General features: G+C 34.1%; 3 protein-coding genes and 1 long non-coding RNA gene across 5 annotated transcripts; 1 reads left to right on the top strand and 3 right to left on the bottom strand.

Moving 5' to 3' along the window:
• Nucleotides 1-38: 38 nt before the first annotated feature.
• LOC127256576 (uncharacterized) lies at nt 39-2034 on the bottom strand. 2 transcript variants are annotated; one of them, XM_051282658.1, is made up of 3 exons: nt 1879-2034; nt 535-1335; nt 39-345 (listed from the first exon to the last, which is right to left on the bottom strand). In XM_051282658.1, exons 2-3 carry the CDS (start codon nt 1157-1159, stop codon nt 146-148), a joined length of 825 nt encoding a protein of 274 aa, XP_051138615.1. In that variant the 5' UTR covers nt 1160-1335; nt 1879-2034; the 3' UTR covers nt 39-145. The 2 variants fall into 2 exon arrangements, with proteins under 2 accessions (XP_051138615.1, XP_051138616.1); XM_051282659.1 differs by having other exon boundaries at nt 1887-2034.
• A 2858-nt stretch (nt 2035-4892) lies between these two features.
• On the bottom strand, nt 4893-7918 carry LOC127256718 (metal tolerance protein 4-like). The gene is made up of 7 exons (XM_051282867.1): nt 7556-7918; nt 6773-6948; nt 6218-6595; nt 5960-6110; nt 5664-5797; nt 5311-5486; nt 4893-5257 (listed from the first exon to the last, which is right to left on the bottom strand). Exons 1-7 carry the CDS (start codon nt 7743-7745, stop codon nt 5107-5109), a joined length of 1356 nt encoding a protein of 451 aa, XP_051138824.1. The 5' UTR covers nt 7746-7918; the 3' UTR covers nt 4893-5106.
• On the top strand, nt 6787-7254 carry LOC127256719 (uncharacterized). The gene is made up of 2 exons (XR_007839891.1): nt 6787-6914; nt 6999-7254. It is a non-coding gene; the product is annotated as an uncharacterized LOC127256719 (long non-coding RNA).
• A 7007-nt stretch (nt 7919-14925) lies between the features above and the next one.
• LOC127256703 (NADPH-dependent aldehyde reductase-like protein, chloroplastic) lies at nt 14926-16029 on the bottom strand. Its single transcript, XM_051282851.1, has one exon. It carries the CDS (start codon nt 15834-15836, stop codon nt 15042-15044), a length of 795 nt encoding a protein of 264 aa, XP_051138808.1. The 5' UTR covers nt 15837-16029; the 3' UTR covers nt 14926-15041.
• Nucleotides 16030-16808: the final 779 nt, after the last annotated feature.

Below are 16808 nucleotides of genomic sequence, written 5' to 3'. Positions count from 1 at the left end.
CAAATTGGAATCTTCTTGTCAAGTGAAGTAGGCACCAATTTTGAAGATGAAGATGAGTAGTACAATTGAATCAAACAAAACAAAACAATGGTATTCATGTTCTCTCATGTGGTACACGCGGGCGTAGAAAGTCATGAGTAGTTCATTATGCCTCCTTGGTCAAAACGGCAAGATAAAACCGTGCAGGGTCGTCTGTGAATTCCAGCACTTGAAAAGCATGTCGAGCAGCGGTGCTTTGTAGCGCCGATTTGTCAGGCAAAGTGGACAGCACCACTTGAGGGTGCTGCTGCCGCTGCTCTTCAGCCGCACGCCGCCCCCGCATGTGGCTCACCACAACCCTTGCTCCTGAGAAGAAGAAGAAGAAGAAGAATAGTAAGAAACAAAGTAGGAAAGATAGCGGTTGACTAACAGCATTACACTATCATTTAGTAGTAACAAGAACCCCCTATTAGATTAGATTAAATTAGATTAGATTTTAGATAAACCCCAAAACAGTAACGACTGACTTCCAGTGCAGCGGGTACTACTGACTACCTGGCAAACATTTCTTCCCAAGGGCAGCAAGAAGCCGATCAAGGTCAAAGGGCAACGCAGGGAGGCAGTAGAGATACACCGCGTCCAGAGGTGCCCACTTCTCAGGTACATTTATCACTTCCCCCTGCCAGCATTTGACCTTGTCATGTCTTTCTTTGATGCCCGCCAAGATGAAGAGGGACTCGTGCACCACCAGCACCTGCGCGCAAGGGGGGCATGCAGCAACCACTCTATCCACAAATGCTTCTGAGCCCACTGCAACCAGAACCGCCTTTGAGGTCTCTTTCATGTTCCCCGCAGCAACTATGCGATCCATCTTCTGCAGACGTTCTCCCTCACCATCCTTATCATCATCATCATCATCATCATCATCATCAAGAATTGACCAATCCTTCTCCACAAATTCTTCAAACTCAACCGCAGATACTCTCCCCTGTTTTCGGCGAACTGCAGCACCAAGACGAGATTGAGATTGAAATGCTAGCGCGGCCGAGAAACGTATTGAATGAGAAGTCTTCAGGTGGGTCTTAGGATGCCGAGCATAGGTAGGAGGAGGCCAGCGGACAGTAGCAAATGATGCCAGGACGGCGGATGGCTTATATGCAGTGAAAGAAGCTGAATGCATAATAGTTATTAGCAGACTCAAGCAAGCTATCTAGCTAGCTAGCTAGCGATCAGGGATTCAATCTTAGGGGCTTCAGTGGATGTGCTCCGACAAGAATGACTGATGCTCTGCTTCTATCAAGCAACAATGTTATACTGTTTGTATTAATAGTGTGTGTCTCTCTCGTCTTCAGCTGCCTGTGCCATTTAATACAAACACAGAACAAGAAGCCGGATTAATTGCAGAGAGAGCTAATGAGAGCAGAGAAGATCAAATATGATTTCATGACTCATGCCCACGTGCATCAATTTCTCTTTCCCATCTCATCGGTTATAGGCACAGATAGCACTTGAGAATGCGAACAAAGAAGAGCTACTAATTGTACAAGAAAATGCACTCCACCCAGTAACAAGATGTAAAGAAAGAGTTACGATTGAAATTAACAAACGACTTGTTAGTTAAATTATGTACCGCGTTTACAAACCAATATAATCTATTTTGATGAACATTGGAAAGCAAATAGAAGGAAATTAAAGGCCAAACCAAACCACCCAGACGCCTTCGAGAAGAAGGGGAAATTTGTAAGGGAAATTAAAGGCTCAAACCGTCCAAACGTTGAATCGCTCATATTTTGCCAAAAAGGGTTGCGCAGCCCCAGTGTAGTATTACTTAGGCATGAACGGAAAGGCGAGGGCAGGGATAAATAAAATAATAGGTTAGGAGAAAAGATAAAGCTGGACCTGTGTACCTCCCGTCCCGTCCGGCGAAGATAGAAGGATGCCTGTCTCCCTCTGTCTCTCCCTCCCTCTTCTCTGACTTGACTAACCAGATAGAAGTTTCGCAGCTGCGGTGGGCTGCGCGTTCGGTTCGCCTAGTAATTTTATTCTACATAGGAGTATAAGACTTTTGTGCCTGTTTTTGTTTTTACAAAAGAAATATTTTTATTATTACTCCATTCGTTCATAAATAAATATAATTTTAATTGAGTTGGAAGAATATTGATATAATTGGTAATCGGTAAAAAATATAAATAAAAACCTTTTTTTTTTATCATTAATAAAAAGTAGTGACAATTGTGTAATAAAAATGAAAAAGTAAGATTAGTTTTACGGTGATATGATTATTTATGAAAACAACACAGTTATTTTGGTAAGGACAAAAATGATAAATAAACTATTGTATTGGAACGATAGGAATATTATTTTTCAATAAAAATACTCATTTCCTCCTAACATTGTCAACATTTTTTACTAAGAATATTATACTTAAAATAATAATAATTCTTAAGATCCACAAACTAATATTACATTTATATCGTTCAATAACTATTATCTTATTTTTTTTATTATAAAAATTTTATTTTTTTTACAAAAAAAATATTTACTTAAAAAATTATACAAATAAAATTTAAAACAATAAAATTTGAACTAAAATAATATATTTTTCTTTCTTTTTATTGTAATCTAATCACTAAAAGTTATTGTAAATAAAAAAGACAAATCGATATGAAATTTACATATATAATTTTAATTTCTCAAAAAAAACATACGGCGTAATTTAGAAGTTTCCAAATCTATGTACTATTGAAAATTATATTTCTATATTTTTTATTACCCGTCATAGTGCTCTAGTAATATATATCGTGTTTTTTCAATACCGAATTATATATTCTCTAGTAATATATACGTTGGAAAATCGATTAATTATTTAATCGATGAAATTTAATTTAAAATTAAATTCATGATTTTTGGAATCGATTTTCGATGAGTTAAAATGCACGTGGATTGTATGGTGGTTATTGATAATGTGGTTAGGCATATAAATGCCGGATCGGATAATTACATGCATATATGATAAATAATCATTTGAAATTCAAATAATATATTTATGACCGGAATTAAATTGATATTTATGACCGAAATTAAGTATGGTGTTTATAGCCGAACGTTACCGGAATTTAATAACGTCGGTTACGGCGATTTCGACTCAGGCGTTAATTGTCCCGCTTGATGGAGGTGCCGCCTATAAAAGGCCCTCTCCACCACCCCATTACTACGTCACACCAAGAGGAGTTCTTCCTCTCTAATCCTCTCCACCCCACTCAATTTCTGGCAAGTTTTCTGGCAAGCTCCGGAATCTATAATTGTCTAGCTTCCTGACATAGTTTCAGTCCCTTTATTTTAGCTCGTTGGAGCTCCGAAATATTGGGGTGTCACATAATTCAGAGACGAACATCGTTTTATCTTTGAGAACGTTACGCCACAAACCGGAGGCACTACTGGGGTGTATTCGTTTTTACGGAAAGAGGTTCCACTTCGACTCGACGTGATTATCGAATTTATTTAGATAAAGTTATTGATAAATTGATTATCGAATTTATTTTGATAAAATTATTGTGATTATAAAATTTATTTTGATAAATTGATTATCGAATTTATTTCGATAAAATTATTAAATTTGATAAAATTATTATGATTATAAAAATTATTTCGATAAAATTGTTGTGATTATCAAAATTTATTTTGATAAATTGATTATCGAATTTATTCCGATATTTTGATTATCGAATTTATTTCGATAAAATTACTGTGATTATCAAATTTATTTTGATAAATTGATTATCGAATTTATTTCAATAAAATTATTAAATTCGATAAAAGTATTGTGATTATAAAAATTATTTTGATAAATTAATTATCAAATTTATTTCGATAAAATTGTTGTGATTATCAAAATTTATTTTGATAAATTGATTATCGAATTTATTTCGATAAAATTATTGTGATTATAAAAATTATTTTGATAAATTGATTATCGAATTTATTTAGATAAAATTGCTCTGATTATCAAATTTATTTTGATAAATTGATTATCGAATTTATTTTGATAAAATTATTGTGATTATCAAAATTATTTTGATAAATTGCTTATCGAACTTATTCCGATATTTTGATTATCGAATTTATTTTGATAAAATTGTTTTGATTATCAAAATTATTTTGATAAATTGTTAATCGAATTTATTTCAATAAAATTATCGTTATTATCAAATTTATTTCTATTGATTATTGAATTAATTTCGATAAATTATTTTGATATCGAATTTTATATTTCGATAATTATTTGGTATTTTTTCCAACAATATATGTATTATCTTACCGCACACCATGTTCTTAATAGGAACTAAACTACAAGAAATTAATGTTCTATTTTTGCCGAAACAATAAATTAAATATATTCTTTTCTTTATCATAAGTAAATAATAAAAACATCATAGTAATAAAAGAACATTAGATTGTAATATTCATACACAGACCTCATACTCTATACTTTGTGCTAAACATTTTTTTATATATTTACATTTAATGATTTTATATATTTATGTAATAATCATTATTATAATTTATAAATGATATAAAAGTAACACTAATATAATTTTATTTATATAATTTTAATATTTAATTTAAAATATTTTGTTATACTACTTATATCATAATATATTTTTATTCATTTAATTTACTAAATTTATCATATTAATTTTTTGTTTCAGCGCAATTCTTTTCACTTTTATCATATAATCATAACCATTATCCATACACATCCAACAAATCCCACACGGCTCGATCCTATCCTCAAAGTTTCATCCTAAACACAGCTCAAGACTTTTAAATCTAATCTTTTTTTGAAAAAAGAAAAGGACTGATTATGTGTCTTGGATCTTCTACACCTAGCGCATTGCAGCAGCAACCGACCGAGAGTAAATACTACAAATCTTTTAAGTGCACTAAATACACAGGGGCTATGTAATAATGTATGATGCATTGCAACAGAAAACCAGTTCCTACTAATTTCTAAAACTACCAAACAGCTCTCCCTCCCTCTCTCTCAGCACGCCACCTACTAGGCTCTTTTACTTATTATTATAGTAATAGAGAATCAATCCAGTCCAGTCCAGTCCAACTATGAATTCAACCATTCACGGCTTGGCTTGGCTTCCCTGACTCTCCCTCCCTCAGCACAGCAACGCACCACCCACTCCCAACCCATAAAAAGAAAATATCCCCAAACAGCCAGGCAGGCACTCTTCTTGTCATTGACTTCATTTCATGACAGCAGCAGCAGCAGCACACACTTGGAAGTAGTGCAGTGCTGCTGCTGCTGCTGCTGCTCAGGGTTCGGTGTTGGGGAGCTTACACAGGACAGTGTGCTCGGGCTTGTGATCGCACTCATAGTCCAGGTGAACAAAGGCTCTCTCCACCTCCGGCAGCTGCTCTATCTTTATCTGCAGTGATTCCCCAATCGCGTGCGCCTCAATCAACGGCAAATCCTCTGGCAGCTCTATGTCCACCTGTCCTCCATGATACATGATGATGATGATGATGACAGTAACAATACTAAAGCACACACATCGCATAGCATAACATAACATAACACATCTCCCTCCAAATCTTATAGCAGCCAACAAAAGAGACCCATGTCTATTTGTATTCATTCATCAACCAATGATGCATGCATGCATACATACCTCAACAAAGTAAAGCACCCCAAATGTGTAAGCTCGCACAGTATCCACCCGCTTGATTTTAGGATCGTGGCTCAGGACTAGATACGTAAGTTTTTGCAGTACCTCAGGGGGCGCAGACTGCCCCACCAATGACACTGGTAAACACAAGCACAGCACACCACAGCATGCATCAACTCACTGCTGCATATTCCTCTGTTTTTGAGGGTACATATATTGTGCCAAAATAGATAGATAGATAGATAGATGGATGGATGTACGAACACCACTACCCATGAGGATCGAGCATAGATACTCACCGGCATTCTCCAACACAGTTCCCGACCAATTGGTGATTGTATAGATAGCTAACACTATAGCGCCAGCAGGATCGATCCACCAATAAAACCTGTCACCAAGAACAGCAGCCACCAACCCCACCACATTTGTCACCACATCAAAATAATGGTCCTGGATGGATGTTCGTTTCACAGACAGAATAACGAATGGTTATGCAAGGCAATTGTACAACAATCCGCTCATGGAATTCAACTTGCCCAATGAACAGAACCTCTAACCTTTGCATAAGCACGAACAATCTTGTTTCCTGAGCTCTTACAGTAAATCCACAGAATAAGTTTTATTCCGGTTGCTGAGAGCATGATGACGTATAGCCACAGCAACTGATCTCCACTCATCTTGTCAGACGGTACGTTTCTAAGCAGCTGTTCCACAGCCTGCACTAGCACCTGAAACCCAAGGGTAGCCATCACTGCAGCAAAAATGATAATCCCAACAGGCTGCAATCTCAGCTTCCCTATGGGGTACTTGTAGATGTTGATGCTTTTCATAGACAGGTGGGTGAACCAAAGAATTCCACCGGCCAAAAGGTCTAGTAAGGAATCCAGTGTCGAAGCGGCAATGGCCAGGGACCCACTTTGTATTGTGGCATAAATCTGAAATGTCAAGAGATGGGGGCTAACTGGTCAAAGGGTATATACTTGCAATATAATTACTATTAATATCACTCACACACATCTCCATCCATCTCACTGCCAGAGGTGCATTCCATTCGATTCGATGCTTAAAACAGAACCACCCCCCCCCCCCCCCCCCCCCCCCCTCCTTCGTACCTTAAAGGCAAGGAGGAAGATGTTAGCCCAATTGGAAAGGTTGATGGCTCTCTCATGCTGCGCGTCCTCGTGATGATCATGCTCTTCATCGATGGCACTGCAGGGTGATCCAAGGGAGTCCACTTCCTCAAAGGACCTCAAGGTCGCAAACTGCCTCTCATAGTACTCCTTTTCACCTAATGAGTTGGTTAACAAGACACCACAATATATCAATTTGTGTTTGCAGATAATATTGTCAAGCCACAATTGGAATGGAAACCCGTGCTTGCGTATGGTCTGCTGCCCCCCTCAAGACAAAAACAAGGCCATCGACGACCGTTATAAACTAGCTACGTTCTTCTCTATCCCTAGGTGTGTGGAAATGTTGTTTAGGATGGGATGGATATAAATAAGCATACTGAATGTAGATGCTGCTGGCTTGCACAAAAACTAGGAATATAAAACTTTACAGCAAAGCACAAAAAAAAAACAAAAAGAGAGAATCTTCACAGAAAAGCACGACAAGGCAAAACAAAACAAAGCAAAAAGAAACTTTTTTTGCAAAAGTGCAGGGATGAAATCAGCAGGGTAGATACTTGATAGCGAACAAACGAAAGCAGACAAACCGAATCCAGACAAGAATCTCACCTACAATCACTCAGTCTGGAAGCGAATCTAGACTACAGACATTTGCACGAATCTGGAATCTCTCTTTCTTTTTTTTTTTTTTCTTTATTTAAAGAAACTATCTATATATATAATACATATAAAAGAGTTTTGAGTTGAAGGGTGGTGTAGAAGTACCTGAAGCTAAACCCGTTGTCCTGGACAAGTCGGGATGAAAAAGGGACTCCGGATCAAGAGCCGTCTTCACCTTGTCCGGCAACTTACCTAAGAAATCGCATTTCAGAGTGTGGATTAGATTATTATTCCTGCAGGTTTTATGGGATGGCTCATTTGCTAGCAATGGCGATGTGGTGGTCGGGGAGTCCATTAATCACAAAAAGAAGAGAGAAGAAGAAGTTACTAATGGGCGGCCAGGTAAGGATGCGAAGGGAGCGGGGGGAAGGAAGGAAGGATAGATCCCACGAACGATGAAGATAACCGCTCGCTCACAGTCGCAGCAACAAACAATGAATGGGTATGGGATGGGGGGTGGGTGGGTGTGTGAGAAGTATTTAAGGGTAGGGTTGAGTTGTTACACTTACTGCGCTCTCCTTCGCTGGAAGCCCTCCAATTATTGCTAGCAGTTTAGTATTTTTATTTAATGGATATAGAAGCAGTAATACTCCATTAATCCTCGTGAGATTTTGGTGAATTTATATTATTTAATAATTTTTTCTTATAAAATCATTACATTTAATAATTTGATATTTAAAAGATGAAGTGAACATTTATTTATATAAAATATCAAATTATTATTCAAATTGAAAGATGAAGTGAACACACCTGATCTCAACCCAACCCATCCCATCCCATCCCAATCAATGGCTGGCTCGGTTTGATTGATCCGTGGTTGAGTTGAGTTGAGTAGAGTAGTACTAGTGTTATTAATCCAGCCATCCATTCATTCGTTCGTTCGTTCATTAAAATCACAGCTATCCGGTCCTGACATGTGTTCAGTTCTTCAATGCTAATGCTAATGCTAATCTGAACTCTTCTTAGTTCCTAATACTACTTACTTAGACTACGTTTCTTTGAGCGTAGGTTTGACAGAAGCTCTATTTAGAAAACATTTTCTTTTTTTAAAAATAAAATCAATATCCTATTAAATAAAATTTTCTACTATTCCCAATTTTAAAAAGTTTATTTATACTGTAGTGACTGGCTTGCTGACAGAGAAAACACACGAAAACGAAAGGCAACTTCGAAAATTATATTCATTCATTAATCATTGATGATTGATTATTGATTATTGAAGGTATGAATGTATGTATAGGTCAGGTCAGGTCAAATCTGTCCAGCTGCATGATTTCTTTGACCACTTCCCATCTATATATATTCTCTCTCGCTCGCTCACCCACCCTATTTGTTACTAAGCGACGACCATCAATATTAATTGTGACTACTCTCCATATAATTAAGCAACTTGTCATCCATATTACTACTTCCTCCTAACATATATTCCTACTTTCTGATACAAATCTAAGTGTAACCAAATTATAGTTCCAAGAAGATTAAGTTCGACTAGGATTTACCCAATGCGCACGGCTAGCAACTGCGAATTTTTATGTCATTAAAAAAATATTATAATTTTATCTTTTATAATAAATTTTTTTATAAAAAATATAGAAATCCTTTTGAATGACGGTGAAAAAAAAGGAAAACACATACACATACTACCTCCCTTTTATATCAATTCATATATACTTTTCTAGTATGTAATTTAAAGAATATTAATAATTTAATAACAGCAAACATAAAATAATGATTAAATATTTTTTTTTTGTTCTTATGAATATAAATAATTGTATCAAATAATAATAATAATGATATAATTATTTATAGCAATAAAACAATTTATCTGGTATGGATAATAGATATATCTTTAGAAGGTTGTATATCTTTAGATGGAGATGAAGTAGAACTCAATAAGGTTCAAAATTTTGAAACTAAAAAAATAAAATAAAGTTTTAATATTTGAAGCAGTTAATTTAACTCCATATGATATTTATCTTTACGGAGAGAGAGAGAGAGAGAGAGAGAGAGAGAGAGAGAGAGAGAGAGAGAGAGAGAGAGAGAGAGAGAGAGAGAGAGAGAGAGAGAGAGAGAGAGAGAGAGAGTCGCATGATGGTATTTGTCGGCGGCTCTGGCATAGCCAGCAGCACTTTGATGGGCGATGGGACAGAAAAAACACACGACAAAAAGGTTTTTATCTTCCATTCTAAGATGTTTTTTGATATGTCAAGATTCTGAATGTGTGATGTGGATGGTTTTTTCGTTTATTAAATAATAGTAGTAGTAATGTATGTAAATAATGCTATAACATTAATGAAGGAAGTTGGGTCGCCAAAAATACCCTACTCTTTCAAAGAAAAACGGAACGCAGATTTTAATTTCAGCTGCGTAACAAATACAATAACATACTCCTCCCCTCATTTTAAATGGGCATTTAATTTTGAGAAATAATATTTTATTCATCTCATAATAATTAACATTTTTTTTCACTTTTATATATCCTATAATAATTGATATTTTTTTATTTTAAATAAAATTTACTAAATCAAAACATAGAGTCTGTTTTTTCAGCCCAGTTTAGTGTTTGCACAATGATCTTGGACTGGAGGGGATTTGGGGGACAGACTTTTTTTTTTTAAATTATAAATATAAAAAAATTATTATAATTATAATTTAATAAAATATATACATTATATATATATATCATTTTGTAGAAAATAAAAAATTTTATAATACAAATAAATAAAAATTTAAAAATATATATAAATATAATATAAATTTATAATTAAATTATACAAATTACTGTATATTTATATTATTATATTCATACTCATCATATCAATACACATTAAACTCCCCAAATTCCAACCAAACTTAAACTAAAAAAAAACATCAAAATTCAAACTCTTCTCAAAATTCAAATAAAAACCAAATTTAAACCTAAATTTCTCCAAAACTCCTAAAGAAACACACCCATAGTAAATTGATATAATCAATTTAACTAATTACACAACATATAACATCAAACATTCGTAGGACACACTTAAAACATTTTTATTTCCATCTATTTCCTAAAAAATAAATATTTTTTTATCTATATTTAAAACTTTATCTTTTTTATAAAATTAATTTATGTTAATTATAAATAAATAGATGTTATTCACTTAAATTATAGAAAATTATTTTTTCTATAAAATGATATTCATATTACATATTTTTTATTGCGATATAATTTTTAAAATATTTAAATACATATTTTAATTGTTTAATCATATATATTAAATGTATTTTAAAATTATCAATATTATTAATTAGGGAAAAAATTAATTTTGGTCCCAATATAACAAGATTTATCAATTTTGGTCCAAATATAAAAAGCTCATCAATTTTAGTCTAATTATAAACAGTTTTAATCAATTTTGGTCCTATTTTAAATAATTTCAATCAATTTTGGTCCCACCTTTAAAAAATTAAAGGAAATTGCTGACGTGGACATAATGGAAGTGACGTGTCGGCTGACTTGGAAACTACACGGCCATGTACAATTATACAAGGTCATATTGTTATATGATCATGTATATTTCAGTGTATAATTATACGTGGTCATGTTGTTACACGACCATGTAACAACATAGTCATATATATTTCAGTGTATAATTATACATAGTCATATTGTTATACGGCCATGTATAATTCTATACGACCATGTACCTTTCTGTTTTGATCTAAAATTTTACTTTATATATATATATATATATATTAATTTAGAATAGTTGATATAGTTAAAATGGAAAAAAAAATCAATAATAATCATAATATAATTAAAATGTATCAATTTTAGTTTAAATATAAACATTTATTGAGTATGTTCTTTTGGAAGATTTTCTCTAAAATTCTACTATTTACCAAAAAAATTCTCTTACAAACATCCAATTATTATATTGAAATAATAAATTAATTTTTAATACTACTATAGTATACAAAATAAAAAAAAAATAGTTGTGTAATTGGATGTTTGTAAAAAAATTTTTTTTTTTTATGAGTAATAGAATTTTAGACAAAATATTTGAAAAGAATATATCTTATAAATTTTATATTTGAATTAAGATTGATAAATTTTAATTATATTATGATTACTATTTATTTTGTCCATTTTTAACTATATCAACTATTATAAATTCAAAATATTTTTTTTTAAAAAAAATATAACAAAAAAATAAAATTTTAGACTAAAATAGAAATGAACACGGCCGTGTAAAACTATACACTGAAATATATATGACCATGTTATTACATGACCGTGTATAATTGTACATGGTCGTGTACACTGAAATATACATGCTCATGTAACATGGCCGTGTATAATTGTACATGGCCATGTAGTTTCCAAATCAACTGCCACGTCACCTTCATTATGTCCACATCAGCAATTTTCGTTACTTTTTTAACGGTTGGACCAAAATTGATTGAAATTGTTTATAGTGGGACCAAAATTGATTGAAATTGTTTATAATAGAACTAAAATTGATGAGTTTTTTATATTGCGGCCATAATTGATAAGTTTTATTACACTGAGACCAAAATTAATTTTTTCCCTATTAATTATCTAAAAAAATAATAAAAGAATATCATAGATCACTATTATTAACTAATTAAAAATACTATTACCTTCACGAATAAAATGTATCAATTATCTTGGAATGGAGGAAATAATATTTTATTGGTTAATGAAAGTGAATAAAAGTGTCTTTTTAATCATCCAAATTCCGGAAAACAAAACACCACGGCTCCTTTCTTATCGAGAATTCATACATCTCTTATCAATGTATGGACAACTCTCTCTTGAGCATAGATTTAGGTTCGATTTCAATGGTATAAAAAAAATGGAGCACTTAACAATACACTTTCATAGACTAGACGAAATTAAGTTGACGAGATGATCGTTTGAAACAGCTAATGATTGAAGAAGCTTTTAAGAAAAGAGAAGATTCATATATCCCTTATCAATGTATGGACAGCTAATGTTTGAAAGTAAAGAGATGATTATTTGGATAAGTGATTTATAGTTGTTTCTATCGCTAATATTGAAATCAATCGCATAATCTTACCCGGATTCTTCACTTGCACTTTGGGCCATGTATCCAGTTTCCCGAAGCCTCACTATCCACAACCCAAACACCAAGCCCGTGCATATGTCCGTGTTCGGTTCGGACATACAATGTGCATGTAACTCCTTCGCACTCATATACCTATAATAATATTTTAGCTAACGATTTTAATTATATTTTTCGAATGACTCAGAAATTTTCAATTAATTTACATCTTTTTACAATATATTTCTATTCACCGAAAAAGTAATTTGAAAATTTTTATTTTTTTCTAAAGAATTAAATTCTATCGATTATTTAAATCAATTTATTTTACAAAGCAAGATGCATCGGATAGGGATATATACATATATTGGTATAACTTATATTAATAATTAGTAATTCAACAACAGCTAATGGAATGAGTTTTGCATATCCAAACACTAATATATATGTTATTAAAAACGCTAATAAAATCGTTTATTGTACTAATATATATATATATATATATTATTGTGTGGATGACTATATAAGTCGAATACCTGGCCACAGTACCTAACAAAATAAAAAATTATTGAACATTAAAATAAAAAATCAAAAAAATACTTAGAAACAAGAAATAATATAAATAAAAACATAGTCTAATTTTACAAATTCATACCAAGTATTTTTTCACTCATAAACTAAAAAAGTAATTTACTCGCTAGTCATGGGAATAAGAACAAAAATAAACATCACCTAAGATTGATTGGATTGACAGGAAAGAACTCAAAATTTTATTGAAGGAATCTTTCTTCTTCTTTTCCTTGGGTGAATCGGCCACCTACCTTTTTTCTTTCTTTTATTCTCTTTCCTTTATTTTTTGCCCTTTGTAATAATTGGACTTTTGAATCTTTTAATTAATTTTTCAATTTATTGGGTCTTTTTATTATTTTTTTCTTTCATATTCTCTTATAAATCAGAAATAAATAATATGTACACAATGAGTTGAATCTAATCAAATCAACAAAATATCGCAAATAATATAAATAGCTATAATAGATAATATTTTGTAGGGAATAAAATTATTTATAATAAAAAATTAAAAGAATAATCTAAAAATACATTTCAACCTCCTCAAAAGAAAAGTTTGACTAAGTTATGGAGCACAATTACTCAAAAATATATAGATTTTAAAAGATAAAATGACCGATGGCATCTGATGTTATTTTTAAAAAAATAAAACGACCGATGACATCTGCAAATATAAGATCAATGATGACATATGTAAATATAATATGGCCGATGCCGAAAATGAGCGATGCGCGTCTCTGCAAGTGATTAGTGATGCACGCTTCTGCGAGAGATGGCTGATGCTCGAGATGGGCGTCGAGACGGGCGTTGAGCTTCTGCGAGAGATGGCCGATGGGACCTGAGTTCATATTGAGACAATATGAGAAAATAACAATGATAATTACAAAAAAAGGGAAGGGGCATACAAAGACGAGTAGAGCAGCGGATAGTGGCAGCAAAGACATCTGGAAGAGGCTCAGGCACTCGTTCAAAAGGCGTATGTTGATCCGTTGAAGAAGGCAGTGACAAAAGGACTTTAATGGGAGGAGTAAGTGTGAGCTTAGAACCGCAGAAGATAAAAAAAAGTATAGGGTGTGTTTACTTGTGAAATTTGTTTTTTTTTTTTATTATTTTAATTTTTTTTTCAAAAAAGTATCAAATTAAATGCCTATTTTTTATTTATTATATTACACTAAAATTAAATTTTATATTCAAAACATCAAATCAATACATATTTATATCACGTTAAACTACTATTTCAATTCAAAATTTTACTATTCAAAACCAAAATATTATAAGTAAAGAAAAAAAATCACATTAAAGTAAATAACAGGGATTTAGATTAGATGTTGAATTTGGACACCGAATAAAATATTTGATACTTTAAAAATGTAACATAACAAAAAAATTTAACGATCAGATAACCCAAGAAATCCCAAACCGATAACTCTTATTCCTCTATCCCATAACCAAGAAGTAACACAAACTAACTTTTGGTTCTCCACTCGAGTCAGAGTAAATCTGTCTGGATGGATATTGGCCACGGTGGAAGAGCAGAAGATGCCGTATAGACAGCATTGGTTCCTTCCGTCGACGTTACTGCATCGGTACGAGGACGCGATTATGATTAAATAAATATTCAAGCAAATTCTATTTTTTGTTTGGAGGATTCTCCAGATTTCCATTATTCTAACATTTTTTTTTAAATAGTATCAAATCAAATCAAATATTTATTTTTTTATTTTTTATATTATATTAAAAATAAATTTTATATTCAAAATATCACATCAATATCTATTTATATTATATCATCGTAGTTCAAAATTTTTACTATTTAAATCCACGAAGATTCAAACCTTCAAACAAAACCCTTTGATTTTTAATTTTATAGGAATAATGATAATAATCATAATAACAACTGGCATGGGGGTACGCATGTCGTAAGCGGTGACATCACATCGAATTGAAGACAGTCAAATGACAAAGCCACCGTTGACCCGGATGATCTGGCCGTTGACCCAGCCCCCTCCGTCAGCGACGAGAAAGCCAACGAGGTGGGCGACGTCGTCGGGCTCACCCAGGCGCCCCAGCGGGCAGGCCTCCACAATCCTCCGCACCGTCTCCTCGCTCTTGCCCGCGTAGAAGAGCTCCGTCCCCACCGGCCCCGGCGCCACGCAGTTCACCGTTATCCCCGTGCCCTTCAGCTCCTTCGCCGCGATCCGGGCCATCGTCTCCACCGCCGCCTTCGACGCCGCGTAGGCTGCGTATCCCGGCAGCGCCGCCCCCACCACCGACGTCGATATCAGCACGATCCTCCCCGGCCCCCCGCGCGCCAGGCGATTGGTGGCCTCGCGGCAGGTCAGGAAGGCGCCCTTGGCATTGACGTTGAAGCAGGCGTCCCAGTCCTCCACGCTCGTGCTGGCGATGGCCGGGTACTTGGGGTCCAGAACTCCGGCGCAGTTGACGAGGATGTGCGCCGGAGCCTCGAATTCCTGCTCCGCCCGGTCGAAGAGCGACTTCACGTCGTCGGGGTTGGATACATCGGCCTTCACGGCGATTGCGGTGGTGGAGGAGTTGTTTGAGTTACTGTTGAGTTCGTGGGCCAAGGCCTGGGCTTGGGTAGCGCCGGAGGCGTAGTTGAGGACGAGCTTGGCGCCGAGGGCATGGAGGTGGACTGCGATTGCTCGGCCGATTCCGCGGGATGCTCCGGTGACTATAGCCACGCGGCCGGCAAGGGGCGCTGTGGCTGTGCTTGGGGCCGCCGCCATGGAAGTGGAACCTCCGCAATCGATGAACTAAGTAATCAAATATTGATTAATGATAAGCTGATTGATTGATATATATATATATATATATATAGAGTCCTGTAGAATGGATATATAGTAGTCGTAGTAATGGCGGTAGTAGCGTAGAGGTGGTCAGGGCGTCAGCGAGTGCGCATGGATGATGCGTGAGACCATGTGCTTTGGAGCCCACATTAATTAGCGTTTCAACGTTTCCACCGGCCTCTCTCTCAGCTCAAGGATTTAGAGCAATAAGATAACTCACGATGTCCATGAATTCTGTCAGGAGGCTTTTTTATAATAAAAAGTGTACAATGATAAAGATAATAGAAGTTAAAAAATGATGATAGCCTCCTCAAGACTCGATGCAGACCAAGCCATTTTTACGCAGATACCATTTGTACATGCTTTTACAATCAACTTTTCGTGAGAACGAGACCACGTTTCTTGTTTGGTTGGGATTTGTATCAGATTTCAGTCAATGCTAATTAGGTTATCGGCATAGACAAACTCTCCGAAAGTTTCTCCCAATTTTCACTTTATATATATATTTTTTTTCTTTTACAATCTCTTCAGTTCACCTCACTAAAAAAAAAATTATATTTTTTAATTTATATCAAAATAATTAATAATATTATTAAATTTAAATAAAATTATATCAATATATATAATTTTGTAGAAAATAAAAAATTTTATATAATATAAAAATAAATAAATAAATAAAAGATATTTTAAAAAAAAAAAGAAAAAAAAAGAGTTTTATTGAGTTGCTCTGTCCAGCACACCTTTTGCACCCCTTATTTTCCACTTCATCATTTTTATTTTTTTTTAAATTATAAATGATGACGTGAGAAAATCCGATGCTGATACCCTAATAGCATATGCAATGAAATACTAAATAAAAGCCTCTACAACTGGTAAAAATCCTACGTGGCTAATTATCTGACACTTCCCAAT

Source organism: Andrographis paniculata, unplaced genomic scaffold (assembly GCF_009805555.1).
Source record: "Andrographis paniculata isolate CXL003 unplaced genomic scaffold, ASM980555v1 Contig56END, whole genome shotgun sequence".
NCBI classification, from domain to species: domain Eukaryota; kingdom Viridiplantae; phylum Streptophyta; class Magnoliopsida; order Lamiales; family Acanthaceae; genus Andrographis; species Andrographis paniculata.
Note: the sequence above shows the minus strand (reverse complement) of the source record. Positions and strands in the feature narration are given on the sequence as shown.